General features: G+C 33.6%; 2 protein-coding genes and 1 pseudogene across 2 annotated transcripts; 1 reads left to right on the top strand and 2 right to left on the bottom strand.

Moving 5' to 3' along the window:
• Positions 1-1,054: 1,054 nt before the first annotated feature.
• Positions 1,055-6,670, bottom strand: LOC110799790 (protein IMPAIRED IN BABA-INDUCED STERILITY 1). Its single transcript, XM_022005065.2, has 9 exons — positions 5,834-6,670; positions 4,718-5,002; positions 4,220-4,537; positions 3,896-4,123; positions 3,659-3,756; positions 3,202-3,292; positions 2,572-3,111; positions 2,168-2,291; positions 1,055-1,471 (listed from the first exon to the last, which is right to left on the bottom strand). The coding sequence occupies exons 1-9, from the start codon at positions 6,167-6,169 to the stop codon at positions 1,452-1,454; spliced, it is 2,040 nt and encodes a 679-aa protein (XP_021860757.1). The 5' UTR covers positions 6,170-6,670; the 3' UTR covers positions 1,055-1,451.
• Positions 6,671-14,049: 7,379 nt separating this feature from the next.
• LOC110799073 (uncharacterized) lies at positions 14,050-15,319 on the top strand (annotated as a pseudogene).
• A 110-nt stretch (positions 15,320-15,429) lies between these two features.
• On the bottom strand, positions 15,430-20,254 carry LOC110798801 (NAC domain-containing protein 92). Its single transcript, XM_022003996.2, has 3 exons — positions 19,909-20,254; positions 17,879-18,144; positions 15,430-16,295 (listed from the first exon to the last, which is right to left on the bottom strand). The coding sequence occupies exons 1-3, from the start codon at positions 20,060-20,062 to the stop codon at positions 15,687-15,689; spliced, it is 1,029 nt and encodes a 342-aa protein (XP_021859688.2). The 5' UTR covers positions 20,063-20,254; the 3' UTR covers positions 15,430-15,686.
• Positions 20,255-25,480: the final 5,226 nt, after the last annotated feature.

Here is a 25,480-nt window from a genome sequence, read left to right on the forward strand (position 1 = left end):
TGAGTTACGAAAGACACTAATCTAGAAAGGTGAAGAAGAGACGAAATTACTCTCTCTTTTCGCAAGAGACCAAGCAATAAAATTAAGCAAGAAAAATCCATTCACCTCCTCCCCAACAACAATGTTTTCGTTCATGGAGTTAAGTGGCTAGGTAGCAAAGCCGTGTGTATTGACCTTATACCCTTTCTAAATACAAATACAACTCGCAAGATACTAAGGCCCTATTGTTTTGGAATGGATTTTGTTGAATTGATCTGAATTGAATACTCTGAAACTGAACTGAAAAACACGTTCTAGACTGAAAAATGAATCCAAAAGAACAAGGCCTAAGATGAGGGCGAAAATGCCTAAGATATACAGCTAGTACAGGGCCAACTTGTCTATAGATAGAGTGTTAAATGGAGAACTAGTTAGCTTTAGCCATGTCCTACTGTTAGGCATCAAACTATGTTGTTGACATCAAAATCATACGATATATTCCGTAAGGATTATCACGTGAGTTCTTATTACATTCGTATCGTTATGTATTTTTAAAATATCAACTTCATAGTATATTTACTTATACACAATTTAAGACATAAACAGTCTAACTATACTACTAAAGACCGCGTAAAATACAAGTGAGTGTAACTCAGAAAAACGGGAGAAGCCCATACAACATGAAGCACACCATTTTTTTGGTTAGAAAATGAGTAGAGGGACCACCACCCAACCAATTCAACCTACCAAAGCATGATGATGTCTGTTAACGCAACAATTCATATCAATCGGCCCAAAATAAGATATGTTATGCTTCCTCCAATCCTCTAAATTTGCATATGAAAGCAACCCACTTCGGCATAACATCGTTACTCAACAGCAATCATCAAACTTTCCTTTTTTCTGTCTTCAATAATTAATAATCTTTACCTTTTCTTTTCTGCTTTTCCTTTTGTAGGGGCAAAGTTAAGACAAGTTTGACCCTATTACAGCTAATTCAAGGGGATATTTTCTTTTATTTTTTACCTAAACTAGGGGGAAAACTAAAGTTGTTTAAAGAATATTTGGACAAAAAAGAAGCAAAAGGTAGACATATTATGGGATATTAATTATCATTTACAATATAATTCCTTGAAGATATAAACCCCATTAGGTCATTAATATGTACATTGGGGTGACAATAATTCTGTAGGGAAGTGAATTGAACTAACCACCAGCTTCTGTGAAGTTCTACTGAAAACTCGAACAGATTTTCAATGGCCGCTTTGGTTGAATCTCTCCTGCTATGGCTTCTACTACTTCTTTTCTAAGCACAGGAAACACGGAGATTGGATTTGAAGAGCAACAATCTTCGGTTGATCACTTAAGTGGTAAACGCAACATCAGGTTTACTTTACACTTTCTTGAATTTCCGGCTGGTTTGTGTCAGCACTGAGCCAAAATTTGAATCTTTGGTTCGATGGTTTTTCCACTCATTTGCCTTGCTTTTTTCCTGCAGGGTGCAGAATCAAGTAACATGAACAAATCTAATCCAAATGACTCCATCAAATAATATGCAATACAGAGTACTTCATAATTCATATGTTTTTGTCGTGAATTCATGATGGGAAATCAATTTGTAATGCATCAGGCATCATTTAGTATTTTACATCTGTATCAATCAGATATTCAGATAACAGGTTTCATTTTTGCAATGACAATCATAGATTTTGCAGTTGTACACCATCAACTTTGATAGTGGAGTTACATTAGTGTAGTTGTTGAACCTATTTAGGTCAATCAAGTGCTGAAATGATAGTGTAGTAGTAGAACCAATTTGGTCAATCAAGTGCTGAAATAATTGTATTTATTTCCGGAGACTTTCTGAGTTTCAGCAAACATTGTTTATCATGTTCACTAGAAAATCATATATATGTGGACCTACAAGTTCAATAACCTTGAAAAGGCGAAAAGACAAACTAATGTTTTAGAGAACAAAATGAAAAGATCAAAAGAATTGTAGCTTAGAATATTGAGTTGTTGGTAATTTAGGACTTGATTAGAAAACATACAATGCACTAAGACTTTGTATGGAAAAGTGAATACTTAAGACAAAACTAGTACTCCGCGAATGTTAACAGAACAAAATATGGTTATTAGGTCTAAATTAAGAAGAAGAGGGGTCACATCATTTGGAACAATTTGTTACCTCTTTGAAACCATGATCTTCTAACTGCTTGGCGGATCTGACGTTCATGTCTCTCTAAAAGTTCATCAACACGGTATGATTGAGATAACAATGGTCCTGAAAACTCAACTTTGTCTTCTTTATCCTGAAACCCAAATTCAAGACATCAGTAAGTTACTGATGTTTAGCAAATTTGAAAGTAACACATTAACATTAAAAACAATCCTGTGCTTGCTTTCAATTTAGACATCAACATTGCTTATATTAAGTTCGATAATCCGTGTGCTGTCATAAAAATATCAAGTTTACAAATAGGTATGACATAGCTATAGCTAAGAGAGATGCAAAAGTGACATGATTTGAACGGATTATCCTATAATTATGTTGAAGTTAATACATGATCAGCTCTGATAATATGAACTAACCATGTGGATTCTCTTTGTTCCCATCTCCTTCTGATAAAGTGCTAAAGATAATTCCTGTGAATGGTACTCATCCGAGGCATCAAAAGAGTCAGGACGATCAAAGTGGCTCCATTGTCTCCTTACTGTATGCTTCAGAGCCTCATAATAATCCTGCCCTCTAGAAAAGGCACGAGCTCCAAGAGAAACATCCCCATTTTCATTCTTCTTTAACTCAGAATTATTTCTATCAGTTGATGTTAAATAAGTCTCTAAACCATTAAAGCTAAGTTTTGAACTAGTCCGTCGGTGTGATCTAACAAATACATCGTCTCTTCGGTTTTTGGCCCATGCAAAACCACTTGACGCTGAAACCTGCAGCGGGCCTGAATACGGCACATCTCCTTGAGAAGCGTTCTTCAAATGGGATGTCTCTTCTCGCCGGTCAAAAGATGGTTTTGGTGGTTCCCTACCTTTAATATCTTCTTCTGGTTGAAAGAGTGCTATGCTTCCATTGATTTTAACTCTCTGTGGATCTTGAACTTGAGATGGCAATGGCAAGTCCTGCATAATGAAAAATACAGCAGTTAGGAACACTCAGTATTTTATTATTGTGTTTATAACGGGAATGGACAGACAATCAGTTAGAGATACCTCAGCAGGGGCAAGTTTACGGATGCCACTCGGTTTCTTTGTTGTCTTTCGCCCTGTTTCATTCCCACGCCCTCTTCCACCAACTCTCTTCCTGCAAATTAATATCAAATCAAACAGTCATGTATACAGAAAAGCTCCAAAATATCCAAGCATGTATATAATCAACAGGAAATGAAGTTCAACAATCTAGCTGAAAAAGTCAGCAGACAACTACCTTTATCATATACAGAGCATACACTCAATAGTCAATACTATGTTGCATATGTAATGTTTCTTTGACAGATGCATATGAAATGATTTTAATATTAAAACCTGATATTCTAACATAGTAAAGTGATTTATACTGATCAAAAATATTTTTGGTTGAAACATACATTTATTGAATCCCAAACAAGGTCTATGGTAGCTAAGAATACTGTCTAGTTCCTTATCAAAGGGTGAAAGAAGAAAGCATTACCTTCTAGCGTCATCACGACCTTTTGCATCAATTTCTTTGTTAGGTGGGTATACTGGCAAAGTTGATGGATCACACGCATAGGGTTTACTGCTGAAATACTGAAAATGAGACCAAAAAGTATCCAAGATTAGAAGGGATTTGAGTGACGTTGTCATAAACATTAAACTATACTATGAAGAAAAATAATGCAAGATATTCAGGGATGAATTGGAATCAAACTAAGTACTCGTCTAATACCTCAGAACATAGAGCAGAAGAAGCATTTCCACGCTTGTATGGGTCCACGGAGAGTAAAGTTTCAATAAGGTCAACTGCAGTTTCGGGTATATCTTTACAGGTCACCATTAGAGAACTCTCGTAACGCTGTTGTGGCTTAAAAAGTGTGGCATGAGGAAGTTTAGATTTCTTCCAGTACTCGTCGGGTGGGGAACCACATAGTTTGAAGATTTTGTGCAGTTGTTCTACCTGTTCATCAAGACAACTTTGCTCAAAAAATTCACTTCTTAAAAAATGATGAAATTGGGTAGTGGAATATCATGAGCTCGGAAAAAGTATAATCACCTCGGTTCTCCCTTGAAGGAGAGGCTTTCCAAGAAGAACTTCTGCAAATACACAACCAACACTCCAGAGATCAACAGACGGTCCATAATCTGTTGCCCCCAGTAGAAGTTCAGGAGGACGATACCACAGAGTTACAACACGGCTTGTTAATGGTTGCCTGTGTTTGTTACTGCAGAAGTTTGCCAAACCGAAATCAGCCACCTTCAAAATTCCTTCATTATTTACCAGAAGATTTGACCCTTTAATGTCACGATGCATTATTCCTCGCGAATGGCAGTGCTCAATTCCTGATAAAAGCTGCTTCATATAGCACTTAACCTGCATAGATTAAGGAAACCTTAGATAAATAATAATTGGATGAGCCCTTGAAAATGAATAGAAAGACACCACAGACAAAAATAGAAGCAGCATTGTTCTCCTACATTGTTCTATACAACAATGCAGACGGCAGACCATTAAAATGCAGTAATGAATCAGGAATTCGAACTGAAAACACACCTGTGCCTCCGTAAACTTGATATCAGGGCAAGACACTAGCCCTGCAAGATCATGTTCCATGTACTCAAAGACAAGGTATATGCTACATGATAATTTGGATGTGACAATTCCTTCCAACTTTATAATATTAGGATGATCAAGCCTCCGAAGAATCAAAATCTCTCGAGCCATAAACCTAACACTCTCTGGCTCAAAATTGTCGAACCGGACCTTCTTCATAGCAACTATCTTCCCAGTTTCAATGTCACGAGCACGAAAAACGCTACTGTATGTACCTTGGCCAATCTAAGTAACAATTAGAAGAAAAAACACAAATAAGACTACAGAGCAACACAGGTTTAACAACAGTAACAAGTGTTCATACAAGATAAAACAAATAGTTGAAATGAAGCACACACTCATTTCTAAGGCATACTAATCCAAAAACCATTTTAAAGCTTCCTTGTGCCGGAATCCGGAATCCGGCCAACCTTTTGGGTTCTTGAGATCAAAGAAAAGTAGAAAACAAGAAACATTAGACTGATAAAAATCTAGCATTCTGAAACAAACACTAACGAAATTTGGCCCCAGAGAAAACTTAGTGTCTGGACAAGCTACCAATTTTATCCTCAACCACCCAATAAAAGACAGAAAATAACATGAAATTGACAGATTACATTCTTTATCAAACCAAGTCAGTGATCCTCACATGTACTGGTATCAAATTAAGCATAGAACACTAAAGAACAAATATTCATGAGATATCAAAAACTAAAAAAGGAAACAAAATAAAATAAAAACACAAATCCAAAACCACTAAATTTAGCTGTAATTTTCTTCTCTTGGTCAAATCCCAGCTCAATTTTCCAAAAATACACAGAATCAAAAGTTCAAAAACCCATTTTCACATTTTGCATATCTCAAAATATTTTGAACATTCAAATGGCAAACCCCCTTGGATAAAATATTGGGGGTGGTACCAAAGGCGCGAGATCAAATCACGTATACATCATTGCCAAAATTCTGAAAACACTGAAATTCCAAAATTCACTGCTTATTTCTGTAGAAAAAACTCATTAAAATTCAAAATGAATTATATCCAAATTAAAAAAAGTTTCTAAAAAATTGTTAATTCACCTTCTCTAATTTCTCAAAAGCATCAACACGGAGGGGCAACCAACCATGAATAGCCTCACCGGCAACCGCACTAAGCCACGCCGGCCAACCAGCCGCCACCTGCTCACCCTCCACATACTTCTGCAAATTCCCCAACCTGAAACTGACCGACTCGCTCCCACACGTTGAGCTAACTCGACCCGACTCACCTCCACCCTTCTTCCTATTTTCGGAATCAGTCGGGCCCACCTTACTTCGACCCGAACCCCCCACCACGACCACATTGTCCCTGAATACACCGGAGTAGTCCGCCGCCGGCGTCACTGACACACCTCCTTTAGAACTCACACACCCCATATTTATTTCCTAATTAACAAAATATATAAAAAAAATTAAAAATCACAAGGACCCAAGTTTTCTTGGGATCATTGAAGAAAACCCAGATCGCAGAATTTTAGTTTTTTTTTTAATTTCAAAAAGAAGTATAAATGGGGGTGAAATTAGTAAAAGGAATGTGGAAATTAAGGGGGGTGTGAGTGTGTGATGAGAGAGAATATATATATATGGAGAAGCAATGATAGATTGATAGTGATTTTGGTGATGTGGCGTTGTTGATTACTTTGGACTTGTTTCACTAACTATTGTAGTGTTAATTAAAGGGAGTATTAAAAATTGGAAAATTGCGGCAATTGCGGAATGTGGAGGGAGAAAAAAAAAAAAATACAGTGGAGAGGAATTGAATGTAGGCAGAAGAAGAAGAAGAAGTGCGCAGAGGTTTGAGCAGAGGAATACAGCGAGATCAGCGGGCTAAACAACGATTTGTTTTTGTGAAGTGGTGAGTGGTGACCCCGTTTGGTGCTTTGTTTTTTGGTCTATATTTAGAATCGACTTTGGGTCTTCTCCTATTCATTAACTTCTTTTCCCATTAGCCCATTACTGAATTCCAGGGTTTTTTCGGCAAATTCGACGAATTTGAGAATTAGGGGGCGTTCACTTCACCAGAATAAATATAAACTTATTAACCAAATGAATTTGATAGGATCCGATTGAAAATCTAACTATAATGTATATGACCTGAGAAATTTGGTAGATTGTCTTATACAAGACCTACTTAAATTAAACGAAGACACGAATTATTTCATTAACATCATGTAAAAAATGATCTCAACAATAGGTTGTCCAACAAATGTAGGATACACTACACTTGGGTATGTCATGGAGTTTAAGATAAGAAATTGTCCAGGTAGGCCATCAAAAAAAACCTTTCCATGTGTAAGGGCATGTTCGGCAAAACTAGTTGTTGTGTTAGCTAATAGATGTAATAAGAGTAAACCATTAAGGTTAGCTATAAGAAGCTACAGGTGAACATTAGCAGTATCGAACCTTTATCGACGTATGATTTTGACATGAAATCCTACATTATTTCCAATTTAGAAAAATGCTTTAAATTTTTATTGACAACCTTTTATTAGTATTTTTTTTTGTTTACTTTTGAAAGTTTAAAAAATATATTGTAAATTTGATGTTAGTTTGTGATTCCGATGTCAATTTTTACTAATTGTAAAAAACTTTCTTATTTCACATATTAAAGTAATTTACAAACTTTTATATAAGGCGGTCTTACACAAAAGACCACCTTGGTGTCATATAAGTTAAACAATGAAATCAATTACTTAAGCACTATAACTAATTAGTTAATCACTACAACCAATTAGTTAAGCAATGAAAGTAATTAGTTAAGCACTATAACCAATTGTTAGTCAATGAAACCAATTAGTTAAACAATCAAAATGCTCTTTTCAGTAAGGCAGTTTTACACAAAAGTTGCCGAAAATAATTACACGTATCAATTGAAAATATAATAAGAAATATTTTTTACTCGGGATGACTTTAGAATAACCAAGTTGACTATAGTACGTGGATTTCAATTTCAAAAATCACAAGAAAAATTTACAAAATTTTAAATTTTAAAAAGAAGATGTCTATGTCCTATAAATAAATGCCCGCTTTGAAATTTTATAAACTACAATTGCATATATTGCGTAGTGTCATTGGTTGGTAAACAACTTCAATTATTTTTTTTTTACGCTGAAACAAATTAAAAAACAGTTTGTAAATTTCAATAAATTTAAAATTTTGAAATTCATAATATTGTTGGTGCAGCAATAAAAACATGGGGTCCCTTGATGAGACCATGAATTCTTATCCATGAAAGACAATTACAATTGAAGGCCCGTGAGATTGGTTTAGACTATTTGATGGGTGGTTTGGAACTGGAACAACATTGATTAAAAAAAAAAAAATCTTTTTAATTTTTAATTTTTTATGCAAGCTTGGAGCAAGTAATTAAAAAGTTAACAGATTACCAGAGTTTAGAAAATCATGGAGGTAATAATACATCTACAAGAAACCCGAAAGGGTTCTCTAAAATGAACATTGACGGTCTAGCTAATGTGAAAATTTTGGGTCTTTTTTATTGTTTAAATACAAGTACGGAGTATAAAACTCCTTCGTTCTCTTTTAATTCCAACATTTTTATTATGAAATGTTTCTTTTCAGTTGCATCTTTTTTGTTTTAGTAAACTTTTCTCATTGACTTTATCAAACTACCCTCTTTCATACAGAGTATTCAACAACTCATATTGATAAATAGGCAAAAGAAAATCAAGTGAGTTGGTTGTTTTGCTTTTTTACTATTTTAAATTATAGAACATGAAAGGATAAAATAATAAATGTAATTGTCACATAATATAAATGGTATGTGCCAAACTCAAAGAAACGGATTGAAAAAAATTGGACTAACATTTCAGGGTGTAATAGTGTAATATGCACAGTATTACGTACTACATAGAGTATTGTACAAGGCGAATTAAGACTTGAGAATTGTCAGAATCAGAAAGTGTACAAAGTAGAACAAAGAACAGCTAAAGTAGACAAATACAAATGGCAAAAGTCAAACTGATTGGAAGAACATAAATTGTTCTCAGAAGCATGGTTTTGGACTTTTGGTGGTATCAAGTATTTGTCCAAACACGGACTTGTCCGAACACGGACCTAAATCATACTCCAAATTACAGTAATTTGTCCAAACACGGACTTGAATTATTACAGTACTCCTTTTGTTTTAAAATAATAATGTGTTCTATTTGGATGAATACGCGGATATTAAGAAAAATGAGAAGTGTGTAAGAAAAACAATGACGGAGAGTGTGTTTTTTTGGGGAAAAGATAAAGTAGATAATTGTTTATTGATAAAGTACAAATAAAAGTGGATGTGTGGATTGAAAAGTTGGAAAAGTGTAAAATGTGTAAGAAGAAGTAATTATGATTTATGGAAAAGTGAAAAAAGTGTATGAAAATGTGGCAAAAGTGGGTGTTCAAAAATAGAAACATGATACTTATAAGGTAACGCTATTTTTAGAAACATGATACGTATTTAGAAACGCAGGGAGTAACTTTATTCACTTCGTCTATTTTTTTTTTGACTTTTACACTATACTCCCTCCGTATTTTTTTAAGAGATACACTTGCCTTTTCCGGCCGTATTTTTTTAAGAGATACACTTGCCATTTTTGGTAACTTATCAACCCCACCACCTAATTAAATAATATATCTACTACACCTTTTGGCCCACCATCCAATTAAAAAAAAAAAAATTACTACTACACCCACCCTGTTGGTGTACACACTGGTGTTGGTGTACACACTCATGCTCTCAATGCTGATACAAGTTTACAGCAATGCAGCAAGCAGTTTCGTGCACAAGTCAAGCAGCAACAACTGCAGCAACAACTAACTGCATCAGCCTTCTAGAATGTTCAGTGTAACTGAATTCTGTTAGAGCTATTGTTAGCTTCTGTTTCTGTTATAGAGCATGTTAGTTAGAGCTTGCTGATGTGTTAATTTGAAGCACATTGATTGGCTCCAACACGTCACCTATCATTGTATATAAAGCCAATCATGCTGTAATCTTTATTCATTCAATAAGAAAACAATCTATCTCTCTTTCTTCCTCTCTTTCTCTTTGCATTTACTGTTAAGTTGCTTAGCAACTTTCAGTTTGTGATCAACCAAGAAGGTGATCACTAACATGGTATCAGAGCAGTGACTCAGATCCTGCTATAATCCGTTCTTCTTTGCATATTCAATCAGCAAAACACTTAAAAAGATCAATCAAGAATGCCTGATCAAACAGATCAATCCCAGAATCCTAGTTCTGTTTACTATCTGAGCAACAGTGATCTAAATGCTACAAAATTGGTGAATATTGAATTTGAGGGACAGTTTTTCAATGATTGGAAACGATCTATGATGATAGCTTTATCTGCAAGAAACAAATTGTGTTTTGTTGATGGAACACTAAATCAGCCAGCAATAAATTCTGCAAACTACAGATTATGGTGCAGATGTAATGATTTGGTGATTTCTTGGATGTTAGCTTCACTTGAACCTAAAATAGCAAGAAGTGTCTTGTATCTCAAAACAGCAAGAGCAATTTGGCTTGAATTGGCTGACAGATTTTGTAGAGAATCTGGTCCTCAATTGTTTTCTGTACAGCATCAGTTGAGTGAGTTAACACAAGAAGAGGATGAAGGAATTGCTAGTTTTTACACTAAAATCAAGCTATTTTGGGACCAACTGGATGGATTAGAACCTCTGCCTACGTGTGTTTGCACTGGTTGTAATTGTAATCTCACACAACAACTTCTGAAAACTCAGCAGAATCAGAGATTGATACAATTTTTGATGAAATTAAACCAGAAATATGAGCATCCTAAAAGTGCAATTCTCATGATGAATCCCTTACCTACAATATCTAAGGCTTATGGACTCTTACTCCAAGAAGAGCAGCAGAAAGAGTTGCACACTATCAGAAATCAATTGCAAACAACAGAATCTGCTGCATTTAGTGTCAAAAGGTTTGACAACAAGTTCTACAAGCCTCAATACAGCTCTAATTCTGGCTCTCAGATTACAACATCAACCAGGAATAATCTCTTTTGTGATCATTGCAAAATGAAAAACCATACCGTTGACAAATGCTGGAAGCTACATGGCTATCCAAAAGATTTCAAGAATAAAGGAAAGAGGATTGCAGCAGCAGCACAACTTGATGAAAACTTCAACAAAGAAAATCAGAATGAAACAAATTCAGGAATGGTTCATGCCACTTTTACTGAAGATCAATACAGTCAATTGATGCAATACCTCAACAATAATCAGGTTTCTAATCAAGTTGAGAATTCCAATCCTCACTCACTTGGATTAGCAACAACTTCTCAGCACAAAGGTACTTTCTGTTTATTTTCCAATCTCAAGAAAAAATGGATTTTAGACAGTGGTGCTAGTGATCATATGTGTTCAGATCTGTCATTATTCAGTTCTTTTGAATCTGTGAATGATGCTCAGCATACTATTACTATTCCTGATGGTTCAGAATTAACAGTTAAGCACAAAGGTGTCATTCATTTAGGTGGAAATATTACACTTAAAGATGTGCTGCATATTCCTGAGTTTCAGTTCAATTTGATATCAGTATCCAAACTTTGTTGTGATGATGGTTATTCTGTTTCATTCACAACTAATGAATGTTTACTTCAGGACCTTTCCAAGAACAAGCTTATTCTGCTATTAGCTGGAAATCCAAGAAGCAAACAACTATATCTAAAAGCTCTTCAGAAGCTGAGTATAGAGCTATGTCACAAGCAGCTAGTGAAGTCTCTTGGATTGTAAGACTTCTAGAGGAATTGGGGGTCACTGGTTTACAACCTGTTCAACTTAATTGTGACAATCAATCTGCTCTTAATATTACACTTAAAGATGTGCTGCATATTCCTGAGTTTCAGTTCAATTTGATATCAGTATCCAAACTTTGTTGTGATGATGGTTATTCTGTTTCATTCACAACTAATGAATGTTTACTTCAGGACCTTTCCAAGAACAAGCTTATTCTCCTATTAGCTGGAAATCCAAGAAGCAAACAACTATATCTAAAAGCTCTTCAGAAGCTGAGTATAGAGCTATGTCACAAGCAGCTAGTGAAGTCTCTTGGATTGTAAGACTTCTAGAGGAATTGGGGGTCACTGGTTTACAACCTGTTCAACTTAATTGTGACAATCAATCTGCTCTTCACATTGCCACTAACCCTATTTTCCATGAAAGAACCAAGCATATTGAGGTTGATTGCCACTTTACAAGGGATAAAGTTCTTGAAGGTCTGTTACAACTCAGCTATCTTCCTACTCAGCACCAGTTAGCTGACATATTCACTAAGATTCTCCCTAGTCATCAACACAGAACTCTTTCTTCCAAACTTGGTATGACTCATGTTTCACCCATCCCAAGTTTGAGGGGGGGTGTTGGTGTACACACTGGTGTTGGTGTACACACTCATGCTCTCAATGCTGATACAAGTTTACAGCAATGCAGCAAGCAGTTTCGTGCACAAGTCAAGCAGCAACAACTGCAGCAACAACTAACTGCATCAGCCTTCTAGAATGTTCAGTGTAACTGAATTCTGTTAGAGCTATTGTTAGCTTCTTTTCTGTTATAGAGCATGTTAGGTAGAGCTTGCTGATGTGTTAATTTGAAGCACATTGATTGGCTCCAACACGTCACCTATCATTGTATATAAAGCCAATCATGCTGTAATCTTTATTCATTCAATAAGAAAACAATCTATCTCTCTTTCTTCCTCTCTTTCTCTTTGCATTTACTGTTAAGTTGCTTAGCAACTTTCAGTTTGTGATCAACCAAGAAGGTGATCACTAACACACCCCACCCCCACCCCCATTTGTTCAAAAGGACATGGTCCCCATAGTACTTACTTATTAAAATATCTACCCCAACTCCACTTCTTTTATTCTTCTTAAGACCCGTGCCCAATCAAGTGTATCTCTTAAAAAAATATGGAGGGAGTACATATACAACATATCCTAACTTGACCTTATTTTTAAAAGAGCCGTTTTATTACGGGCCAAAACTTATTGCTCATATTTTTGGCGACAACGTGTTTGCTAAACTAATCCAAATATTTATCTAATGCTTAGAGAAATTAATATTGCGTAAAATTAAATGTTGGTTTGACTAGGTTAGTCTTTTGTCTTGACATTGTAGAATTTAGATCCACTAGCTACATGTAGTGCCTTGTAGCATAATCTTCAAAAGAGCAACCAATCTGATTTAATTGTGTTAGCAATGTTAAGTTGTGCTTGCACACCTCGTTCAACATTTCACTTATTTTGTCATTCATTGCCGTGCTTTTTCAACACTGTAGTTTTATCAACATGCACAATATTATATCTTGACCAATTGTCTGTTGGTTCAGTGGTGATTGGGGCTGAACTTGGTAGGGAGAACTCGTGTTCGATCCCCCGCAACAACAATTGGGAGGGGACTGGAACCTATCCACCCAGAACTCGCCCCGAATCCGGATTAGCCCCTAAGGGTGAACCGGGTGCTAACATCAAAAAAAAAAAAACAATATTATATCTTGGCGTATAATTCCATATTGGGCCACGTTATGCCTTGGGCCTTGGGTTGGGCCAACAAACTAACTTGAACTGAATCTTGAAATCTCCTTCGAATACCATTGTCAGTTATATAACTCCGTATATATTTTTCCTTTTTGCTAATTATTTTATATACTTAAAAGAAAGGGATAAAAAAAAGGCAAAAAGAAAAAAGTAAATCGTTACTCCACAAAGAAAAAACAATTGGAAACACAACAACTTTAGGTGTCTTTCCAAACCTTGTTGTGTAATCTTTTGCAGTTCCCACTTCATGCAAATTGCAAATGGCCTTTTATGGGACCCATTAGTGGTAGCTTAACAATTTAACATGGTTTCTCTATTCTTTTACGCACTAATTATAAAGGATTAGTAAAGTAAGCATCTCTCTATCTTTTGCACTTTGGCCCTTTTTCTTTTGTACATATAATAATAATATGGTGTTATTTGGTCAAAATGATAATAATGTAGTAAGAATATTAATTAATCGAATTCACTTAGCAAACATATAAGCACTTACATTATTGTGTTAATATGTAAACGACTTGAAAGAGTACGTAGTGGCATCCATCCATTGACATGTAGGTATAACTTTATTTTTTTTACCGGCCTTTTTATTTGACAAACTGATGAAGAAATAATCTAAATTATGTTGGATATGTGGAAACTAATCTAAAGAATGGAGTTTATTTCGGATAAAAGTGTTACATAAATACAGTTCTATTCAAGTTAATTGGTGATTGATTTCAAAACCTGTTGGGATTAGGAAAGTATATTATTGTTTAGTGAGTTTAGGAAAGTCGCATGTATATATATATAGTTTCCTAAATCTACATTAATTGTTACGTAATTATAATATTAGGAAGTCTTGCAAATTGTATAATCCTAAGTTCACTAAACCCTCTTATTTTACCACTCTTAGTTTGTTTCTTGAACTTCAATTTCCTCAGAAACCCTAGAAATTTCTCCAATGGCGTCAAAGAAGAAAGATTCAGAAGTTTTTAATTTGCTGAACTTGTACCAAGACAACGACGACGAAGACATGGAAGATGTCGAAAAGAAAGAAGAGGAAAACGATGATTCGATTGATGAAGTTGGTGTGCCTATTGCTACCCGATTAAACTCTAATTCTACTCAAAAGTGGAGCGATTTGAGGCCGACCACGGCAGTACAATCTTAGACATCTATGTCGGACTCTGATGTGCGGCGGCAGAGGAGAGAAAAGCCAAGTATTGTTGATTATACGCATGATGATGATGTTGCAATGTCTACCGAATTTGACCGATTACAAAAATTTCTTCGACTACCTGTACCGGCAAAAGAGAATTGTTCAGATAAGCTACAGGAGAAGATAAATAAGTCTGTTGCATTGAAGAGGCAAGGAATAAGCTTCAACGTAGCGGTTCGCAATAGAAAAGAGTATCGAAATCCTGATTTCCTGCGCAATGTTTTGATCAGGTATGAAGATATTGATGAGATAGGGGTCATGCTTTAGTAAAGATGTGTTTGACCCACATGGATATGACCAAACCGATTATTATGATGCAATTGAAGCTGATATGAAGAACCGTGATGCAATTGAAGCTGATATGAAGAAGAAGCGTGAAATGGAAAGGAAAGAGCAAGAGAGGAAGAAGACTCCAAAGGAATTATTTAATTTTCAAAATCGTCAGTTAATTCCGAATTTAACAAATACCACAAAACGTGATTTGACTAATTAAATTATTCCGAATTTAGGCCTTGTTCTGTTCACCTTATTTTCACTTATTTCGGGTAAGTTAAGATAAGTTCAGATAAATTTAGTTAAGTTCAGATAAGATAACTTCAGAAAAAATAGGTGAAAATCAGGTGAAAAGAACGCAACCTTAGGCTGCTTTCTATTCACCTGATTTCCACTTATTTTTCCTGAACTTATCTTATTTGAACTTATTAGAACTTATCAAAATTTATTTTAGTTATAAATTGTACTTGGCCAACCCTTATTTTTCCTGAACTTATCTTATCTGAACTTAATTGAACTTAACTGAACTTATCTGAACTTATTTTCCTGAAATAAGTGAAAATAGGAAATATATTTGATCGTAAAAATATAGTACTACATAGAACTAAGAGTTATGAATAACAAAACCCTATAAACAATTACAATATTCTGGATAAATGGGCTTCGCCCATAGTAATTACACTTTAATTAACAAGTTAATCCTCTAAATGAAGATGATTATTCCTCTTCAATACAATAACTCAATGACTATAGATCGACATGCTTAAGGGACATAACCAGTCACATATTGAATTGTTAATTAGCTTCAGTCTTTTACATTTATGTTCAAGTCTACGACTGTACGTACGTACATAGCATTACATGATCACCACATGGAGTCCAAATTGAATGGTTGGTCCTGGAGTTGTTGTTGTTGTTGTTGTTGTTGTTGTTGTTGTTGGTTTTGTTGATTCTGTTGTTGAATAGACTGAAACACGGTGTCAGCAGACGACGATGAAGGTTGGAAACCCGAAAATATTTCATTCGTCATACTTCCTATAGGCAACCCTTGTTGGTGGCCAAGGAACGAGTAGTCGTTAGTATTACCACTTGTTGTACTTCGAAACTGTAGAGCCTTTAGTAACAAAGAATTTACCGTGCTATTTAGATTTGGAGTAAGGAAGGTAGACGGCCAGGATAATGGTTGAAGAGTTGCCATTTCTAGTGCCCAATTTAAGTTTAAATTCGTGTTCCCGGTTAAATTTAGATGATTAGTAGTAGTACAATTAGGGTAATTTTGTAGGGAGGGGTAATTAAAACCGTGATTGGGTGAAGTTGATAGGTTGTTTATATTTGGTAGCTCAATGTCTCCATACTCGTTTGTATGTGTGTTGGTATCATCTGGTGAGTCTGGTGAGACCATTGAGGGTGAGGTGGGTTGTGGTTTTTTAACTGCTACACTCTTTTGGAAAACTCTACACACCACCCATTCATCCTGTCGACAAATAAGAACGAGTTATAATAGATTCAAAAAAAATATAGGAAAATTGTCAGAAAATAATCTCAAATGTTGCACATGTTTCGTAAATACAATACTCCTTCCGTTCTTAAATAAGTGTCTTATTTAGAAGAATGAGAAAAATAAGAAGTGGGTAAAAAATAGTGATTGTGAGTTTTTTTTGGGGAAAGAATAAATAGATAATTGTTTATTGGTAAAGTACAAATAAAGGTGGACATTGCTAAATCTATTCACTGGGCAGACAACTCACTACTAAGAGAACATTAACAAATAATTAATAAAGCTGTCGTGGATTACACTACCACTACTCTCTATTAGTGGTGGGTAGTTTATCTAGTCGGTAGACAAAGTTTTTCCATAAAAGTGGATGCAATGATGAAAGAGTGTAGAATGTATAAGAAAAAAACAATCATAATTTATGGAAAAGAGAAAAAATTATATGTCCAAAAATGAAAATTGAACACTTATTAAGTTATTAGGGAACGCTATAAATAAAAATATGATACTTATTTAGCTAGGAACGGAGGGAGTAATACATAGTACGTATTAATATGTACTTAAACCAATTAAGAAATTTCACAAAATAAATACTATACCTATATATAAAGCCTTATAACAAAATATATTCTTGAGAGAAAACTATCTTAATTCCAGTATTTTTTCTTTTAAAAAATATAAGCAAAATAAAGGGGGCATTCTTATCACCGCATGAAACCTAAACTTATCTAAGCTTATTAAAACTACAAAAGGTCTGGCACACATTAGGTGTACAATAAATTTGTACATTGGGTAAACCTTTACCCAGTTTTTGGTACGTAACTTTTAACAAGTTTTGATTAAATTTTATACCATCATATTTTTGTATGGATAAACATTTTAAAGGGTTACACAATTAATTTCATACATTATTAATAATTTTATTAAAGCAAAATATTTTATCACTAGAAAATAGATAACTTTTACATTAGACTAGTATAAGTTTTAAGCATTTTGACTTAACTTCTACCTTTAAATATAAATTTGTGTTGGAAATATGATTAAACCTGATATAGATGACTTGATTGAAACTTATTTGACACGATAATACATAATTACGTTGTACAAGAGAGTAAAGAGAGTAAATTAGATTGTGTTCTATTAACCTGATTTGCACTTATTTTTCCTGAACTTATCTTATCTGAACTTAACTGAACTTATATGAATTTAACTGAACTTATCTGGACTTATCAAAACTTATTTTAGTTATAAATTGTGCTTGACCAATTAATATAAAACATAATTATAACCTGATTGCAACTTATGATCTATAAGACGTGATTATAATTTATCTAAAAGTATTTAAACTTATAAAACATCGAACTTCTTTTGATATTTATTTCGATATTTTTTAATTTTTATAAATGAAAAGAACACATTCTAAATTTGTTCAAGTAACAACAACGTGACATTGATAATTAAGTTGAACTAATAATACGGAGTACTCCGTACTACGTTTAACTTAAAAAACGAGATAAAATGGAGTACAATTTTAATGGTGCACGAAATATATATGAAGGTACCTTGGCGGGTTTGAAAGAAAGCTTATTGTCGAGACGATATTCATGCATTACCCAATTAGTTTTTTCTCCCTTGGGTGCTCTTCCACGGTAGAATACAAGAGTCTTCTTCATCCCGATTAATACACCTCCCCGGAATATTTCTTTATCCTTCCCTGTGGTTTTCCAATAACCGGCTTCGGTGGCTCGGTTTGTTCTTAAACCTGTTGGGTATTTTCTATCTCTTAAGCTGAAAAAATACCATTCTTTTTCTCCCATTGATGCTTTTCCTGCACGTTTGTTAAATACATCAACTATTGTTATACTCTTCTTATCTACTTATGGACTATTTTGACTTGTTATGTTTTGTAAAATTAAACTAAAAGATTATAGCATAGAAGGCTCAATGTTATTTTTACGTCCACGTGTTGACAAAGTATAAGCATATGAGAAAAAACAAAAACAAAAACAAAAAAACAAAGTATCAGCCTATGAGAAAAAACAAAAACAAAAAAACACTTTGGATACGACTGATATTATTGAAAATTATCGTGCCATAAAAAGAAATTATGTCCGTGATTTATGAGTACCTTATGAAGGCTACGGGCCTACGGCCTATATTTGATTCAATATTTACGTAAATCATATGTAAAATTATGTACTCCGTATTACAATAGCTACTAAAATCCGCATTGTATTTCATCTATATGGTGATTTAGAACTAGCTAGCTACTCTCTGAGCCTACGACCTATCATTTGATTCTCATTTTCCGATCTATTTCCGGCCATGCATACAAATTTTCGATCCGAGCAGGTTGACCATTTTCATAATAGGAGTACTCCACAAACACACCCAAAAAATATAAAAATCAGATGGCTTTTGATCACGTGCTACGCCTCGTTTTAAGTTGCCCAAAAGTCAAAACAAAATCCTCTTTTCCCTCGAAGCAATTAAGATGTGACACGATACATATGTAGTACGTAGTTTAGGATTATTCTTGCCTGAACCTGGTTCACAATAGATTAGTGTAAACACAAAATCGATCAATAATTTTCTCTAACCGCTTTTATACATATATAGAGATCTTTATTGTTCATATAGTGATTATAATCAATTAAATACTAAAATTCTTAGATATAGTAATTATTTTTTCAATCATAGTAACCCTATGTTTTTATAAGCAAATTGTGAGTTAAAATCACATTATTCAAGCACAACATATATTAACCACACACAAATTTGATATTCTTTTTTCATAATAATCCTAATGATCATGTCAAAATAAATTATGCACAAGTATTTGACATTTTTTAGACATGGTTCGCAATTAATTCAGTGTGCGCGCACCGAGTTCATTTAAGAATTGATACGTAGTAAGAGAGTTATGATAAAACTTAATTGTATTGTGTAAGGCTGCGTTCTATTCACCTGATTTCCACTTATTTTTCCTGAACTTATCTTATCTGAACTTAACTGAACTTATCTGAATTTATTAGAACTTATCAAAACTTATTTTAGTTATAAATTGTACTTGGTCAACCCTTATTTTTCCTGAACTTATCTTATCTGAACTTATCTGAATTTAACCGAACTTATCTGAACTTATTTTTCCTGAAATAAGTGGAAATAAGGTGAGCAGAACAGGGCCTAAGGGAGTATATATAGAAGCCTCAGAATATTACAACGTCAAAGATAAAATAAATTCCTAAAATAATTAGAAAATATTATTAAAAATCAAATCTACAACTAATACGTTAAAATATTCACATATACTAAATATAAAGGATATAGTTATCGAAAAAAAAAAAGAATATAAAGGATACGATGGTTCAAATCACGATTATCTTACCTCCTTCATATTATGATATTATCTATAATAAGTACGGAAAATTAGAACTAGTACACGGATTTGAGCTAGTAACGTGACAAACTAACTACTAACTTCCGTTGGTCGAATTTGTAACAAATTCATAATTAATGAATCAGCCTAAAAAAACACAGCAAATTATGGTTATATATCCCCAAGTTTTAAAAATGTAGTAGCAGTATGTACCTGGAAGGTCCCAAGGCTCACACTTGTTAAGATCAACATCAGCAATAGCCTTGGAATCGAAATTGAAATCCGAGACTTTCTTAGACAAATAAAACGTAATTAGCTCCTCGTCCGTCGGATGAAACCTGAATCCTGGAGGTAAATTCTCCTCCATTGGATTGATTCGATATTTCAAACACGAATTATTCAATTTTCGAGAGTTGAAGAAGTAAAATTAGAAGGAGAAAATGAAGGTGATGGTAAATCTCGTTAAATACATGGTTTAAAAGAGGCAGCAATTTAGGGTGTTAATAGGAAGAAGGCATGAATACTTGAGGAAGAAGCTGCTATTTCTAGCCTACTTTAATTACTGATCGTATCGTCTGGAAACTGATCAGCTAACATTTTGACAAAGATAGTAAATCTAAGTGTTTTGATATTTTGAAACAGTCAATTTCGATTATTATATTTCTTTATTGGTATTTTCTTGTGCAACCATGTTTTTTGTTTTTATTATCACCAACCAAGAACACGTATATACAAATTTTTACATGCACTCGGATTTTTTTTTTAACCTGTGTTTGTCTAAGAGTTTACTTAGAGCCAACAAATAGTTTTTCATTTTTTTTGATGGGAACGAGTAATTTTATTATGATAGAAAGTAAGAAACGGCGTAAATAGCTAGTTATTTTTTATTTTTTTTGGGGGAAAATAGGTAGTTAGTTATTGATTGGTTTCCCCTTGGTTTTGACACCTTGAGCTTCAATTTCTTGAGCAATTACTACAAACTAAAACATTTACGGCCCGTTTGGTAGCCGGCCATAAATGGTGTCAATGGCAATGAATTTGTATGTAAATTTGTACGGAAAATCAACATCCATTCCCATGGTAATGCTAATTCACTCAAAATTATCCTTTTTCTTTATAAATTTCCATTACCATCCATTACCATTTGGGGAGTGGTATTAGATGGCAATGCAAATCTATGAAGAAAAACACCAAGCTTGAGACAAAATTTCATTACCATGGGCTTCATGATGTTATTTTCTTGCCAAATAACACTATGATTTATTCCCATTCCCACCAATTATTACCGGCTATCAAACGGGCCGTTAGAAGAAGTTGGAATATATCATGTGCAAGTGCAATATGCATTTGATTAATGTATGTAATCGTATATCCACTTTTTGGACTTTTTAGTTTAGGTTATATACAAATTACTGTATTTCTATTGCACTTCCTTCCAAAGCCAAATTAATTAGGTATTAGTTTGTTATTGACAACTGGTAGTCCTAATCTATACCTAATCTATACCTCTATACCTAGTATTTAAAAAGCATAACCATAGCTTATTAGATGACACGTGGCATCTTCTTTTCTTCCACTTTACTATTGTCATTCAATATCAATTCACTGTTTAATACATTTATTCATCAACATTTTCACCTCATCTTCTCTTTAACACGCGATATGAATTTACCATTAAATTTATTTATATAATATTTCAACCTTCAAATTCTACATCTATTTAAATCATGTATTTCCACTAAAATAACAAAACCCTTGATAACATTAGAACTTTAAAAAACGGTTAAATAATCCTTATATGTATAATTGCCCGTTATTTGAACGGGCTCAAGAGCTAGTTAGCATTAGTTTACCAAGTATACAAATCAATAAGTTCTTGGTTTAATGTCTGCTTATGACTTAAAAGTATGATACACTTTCGCCCTCATATACATCAAAATCGCGATTCTACTTTAAATCAAAATGGTCTATCAATATCAGATGGTAAAATCGAGTTGTAAAATCATAAGATTCTACAGATGTGTGGAGGTGAGATTTTATTATAAAATTTGTAAATTATTTACCCATTTTTCAATAAATAACACATAAAATTAAACTGTTTAAATTAAAGCATTATACACTCACGTATGTTAACCTTTTTATTATATGTTTAGAAGGGAGGAATATTTATGGCTTATTTATCAAGTTATCGTCGTTGTATTAGATGGTTGCATATTGTAAGATCGTAAAATCATAGATTAAATCGACCGTGTATTTTAGGATCGTAGAATCGTAAGATTTTAAGATTCAAATCACGATTTTAACAACTATGCACCATAATGACGAGTTAATTACCCCGTATATACAACAACGAATTAAATTAGGTCTGAAAAATATTATTAACCGATTCTGATAAAATATGAAATGATTATAAAATAGAGATAGGAAGTGTGAACATAGGATATGATTGTACGAAGAGTGTCCTGCATACACATTGACAATGAAACGTAAGTACGTACGGATTAGTAGTTAATGTTAGGATTGACTAGAATTAATGAAGACGTAAGCATGTACTCACTCTGTTTCTTTTTGTTTGTTACGTTTGGACTTTTGCACGTTTATTAACGTATAATAAAGATTTTTTTTGCTTTTTTATTAAAAAATAAATCCAAGTAAATCTCAATCCATTAATCATTACAACAATCAATAAGATTGTTTTATTCCTCAAAATGAGCCAATAATGGAAAAGCACAGAGATTGCTAACTTAACATACTTGGAAAATTGTAATGAAATTTAATGAGTTAAAAAAATTGGACCAATTAAAATTAAAAGTTGGCACAAAAATTAATAGTATAATAAGTTTATAAAACGAAATATTCTCTCATGTAACAAATATTGTGAAACACCTTAAAAGAAATACGTAACAAACCAAAAGAAACGGAGGGAGTAATTAGGAATAATTAATCAAACGGATTTGCTAAAGTTCGACTGGACTGTGGGTTGGTCACTATTTTTAACCACTCATACATACACCGCCAGTATCTTGGACCATGTCATATACTGAAGACAATGCAGCAGTTATCAACTTATCATATGTTTTATGTGTGCATAAGCCATAAACTGATTACTATATTATCTATAGTAATCTATACCTCAAGTGTAGCTAATAACTTACATTACCATCTTAACTAATCACCAATTGTGGTTTTTATCTTCACACTAATTTATAAATAAATGTTAACAAAAAATCTAAAACAACTAAATTTTTATTTGACTTAATTTTTATTTTATATGGACATTTTTGGACAGAAAATAATAATTGAAAACATTAGGACTACCATGAAGAAACATGATCTCATAAATTTAATTTGGTGTTTATTAATTTGAAACACTTAATTCTATTAGAAAACAAATTATACAAATTGTGAGATGATCTTCTTGAATAGTTACTTGGCATGATAAATGTCATATATAGTGTGTGTATGTGTAGTTGACGAACTTAATGAATATTTTTCACTTTATGAAATTCATGTATACATTTTGATCAAATATTGAGCTCAAGAAAAATCTAAAATCTTAATTATTCAATGTAGTTACACTTTAATTTGTCTCTTTGTGTTAAGCCAAATAAAATATATAATTATAACCCAAAACAATTATACTACGTAATTCCTCCAACACGTTATATGAAATGATGATGCAGTACTCTTTAATTTGTTATTTGAGCCTTTGAGGGATTTCAGATTCTACGTGTAGATGATTAAGTGACAATTTCAATTAAACTAACCGGGCAATATATATCACTAAAACGCCGCCGTTTTGAAAAACGCACAAGCTAACTTGTTGTGGTTGTGTGTTTGGTCGTACTCCTACTCCATACGTAGTACTTTTTTTCTAAGGGAAAAACATCTCCTCTTAAATAGTTAAATCAACTAGGAATTGAAAATCAACCCCCGCACGGCGCGCCTAGCTTATTTATGCACTACAAAATCAAGAACGATCCCTAACTCAACTACGAGCTAAAATCTACACTTGTTATAAAGTAAACACACTTTTGAAGCTTAAAATATGATTTTTTTTTAAAAAAAAACTCAATTGAATGGTAAAACGTACATGCAAATAAAAGTATAGTTTTTTTTTTTTAACTTCATAGAGAAAGGATCGAGGTTTCACAAATATCGCAATATCTATTATCTAGGAAAGTTAATTGCACAGTTCTCCTATCATCCTATGTTAAAATGTTATTAGACCATAGGAAGTTTGTATCAACAAATACATACGGAGGTAGAACGTACTCCCTCCGTCCCTTAATACTCGCACCGTTTTGACTGGACACGTTTGCCAATGCACAACTTTGACCACCAATATCTTTAACTACATATTATAAAAACTTAAAAAAATATTAATATTTGAAAATATATATTAAGATGAAGCCAACAATATATTATATACTAACATTTGTTTTAATATACTAGAAATAAAATGAGGTCAAAGTGAATTATGTGAATAGTGCAAAAAGTCAAAACGGTGCAAATATTAAGGGACAGAGCGAATAACATACTATGATATTTGCTTTTTTGGTTTTTGTAATCGTACCATCAAATTTGTTACCAGTAACCCTGGCTTAATTGGTCTATTAGTAGACTATACGAAGTATGTTGTTTTCATGAAATACTTTTATCCCGATCAATGAATTCCAACGTCGTATTGGAAAAAGTTTTGTACTAAAATCTCCAAAACTTTAGTTGTATTGAACATTGTCCATGGATATATAATTAATTATTACTAGGGGTAGAAATTAGAAAACCAAGGTAACTAAACACTTGGGTGTTGGGGAGACACATTCAACATTTTATTTTTTCTTTTCTTTTTGTGTTAACATTCATATCTTCTACAGATAGAAAAGATTTTCACGTTATATTTTTCTTTTCTATTCTGTATCATTTTACCTTCTTTTCCATATCTCCAGACTCCAGCCCATCAAATCCTCCATTTTTTTTTGTTATTTTTTTTTTCTGCCAATAAACCAAACAAAGGAAAACATGACATGACAATCAATTTTAGTTGATGGAATTTTGTTCAATTTACTTTTCTTCCAAGCAACACGACTAGACCTGGTTATTGGACAGGGTAGTCCAATGGATATAGGGTTAGGGTCAAGTTAATAAGGCTTTTATTGGGCAGGGCTCTTACTGGACAGGGCCTTTATTGGACAGGGTCATTATAGGGTCAAACTTATACTACAATTATTTTGAAAATTAAAATAGTAATGATATAAAAAATTACGTGTATAGCTTCGTATTTACTTGTACTTGCACATGACTCTTTTGTTTTTCATTTTTCATTTTTCATTGCTCGTTTATTAACCCGCCCACTAATGACCTGCTATTGACCCGCACCGACCCTGACCCGCCCCGCCCCGCCCGATAACCAGGTCTAAACACGACCAAAGAAGAATATAATGCAATATATGTCCGGATTCGAACCCGGTAGTAGCTGCCTATTTGTACACTGCAATCACAATTTAGAGAAGTGACCCCTAAAGCCCTAATCTCGTACTTAAAATATTTCTCGATCGATACATGTACTTGAAATACTTCGTAAGTAATTGCAATGGTGGCTTTACAGCAAATGTACGTCACAACTCACCAGACATGGTGTATTGGTAATTTGGTATGTGTGTGTGGCACGAGTAGATCGCACTTTTGAATGAGGAAACATGGGTTTCTATAATTGCTGCTTCCCATTTCATAACCGGGATCATTACCTCATTAGCCTTAGAGCATTAGCACTCAAAAACCCATC

This window comes from Spinacia oleracea, chromosome 5 (assembly GCF_020520425.1).
Source record: "Spinacia oleracea cultivar Varoflay chromosome 5, BTI_SOV_V1, whole genome shotgun sequence".
In the NCBI taxonomy this organism is placed as follows: domain Eukaryota; kingdom Viridiplantae; phylum Streptophyta; class Magnoliopsida; order Caryophyllales; family Amaranthaceae; genus Spinacia; species Spinacia oleracea.

Bases quoted from the DNA above. Each gene is read 5' to 3' on its own strand.
- LOC110799790 (XM_022005065.2), bottom strand. From the start codon at position 6,169: ATGGGGTGTGTGAGTTCTAAAGGAGGTGTGTCAGTGACGCCGGCGGCG. The intron at 3,293-3,658 runs GTAATGCTTTCT...ATTAATTTGCAG, and splicing joins GGTCGTGATGACGCTAGAAG to GAAGAGAGTTGGTGGAAGAG. The intron at 2,292-2,571 runs GTTAGTTCATAT...TTTGGGTTTCAG, and splicing joins GAACAAAGAGAATCCACATG to GATAAAGAAGACAAAGTTGA.
- LOC110798801 (XM_022003996.2), bottom strand. From the start codon at position 20,062: ATGGAGGAGAATTTACCTCCAGGATTCAGGTTTCATCCGACGGACGAG. The intron at 18,145-19,908 runs GTACATACTGCT...ACAAACGTGCAG, and splicing joins TGAGCCTTGGGACCTTCCAG to GAAAAGCATCAATGGGAGAA. The intron at 16,296-17,878 runs GTACCTTCATAT...ATTTGTCGACAG, and splicing joins TTTCTTTCAAACCCGCCAAG to GATGAATGGGTGGTGTGTAG.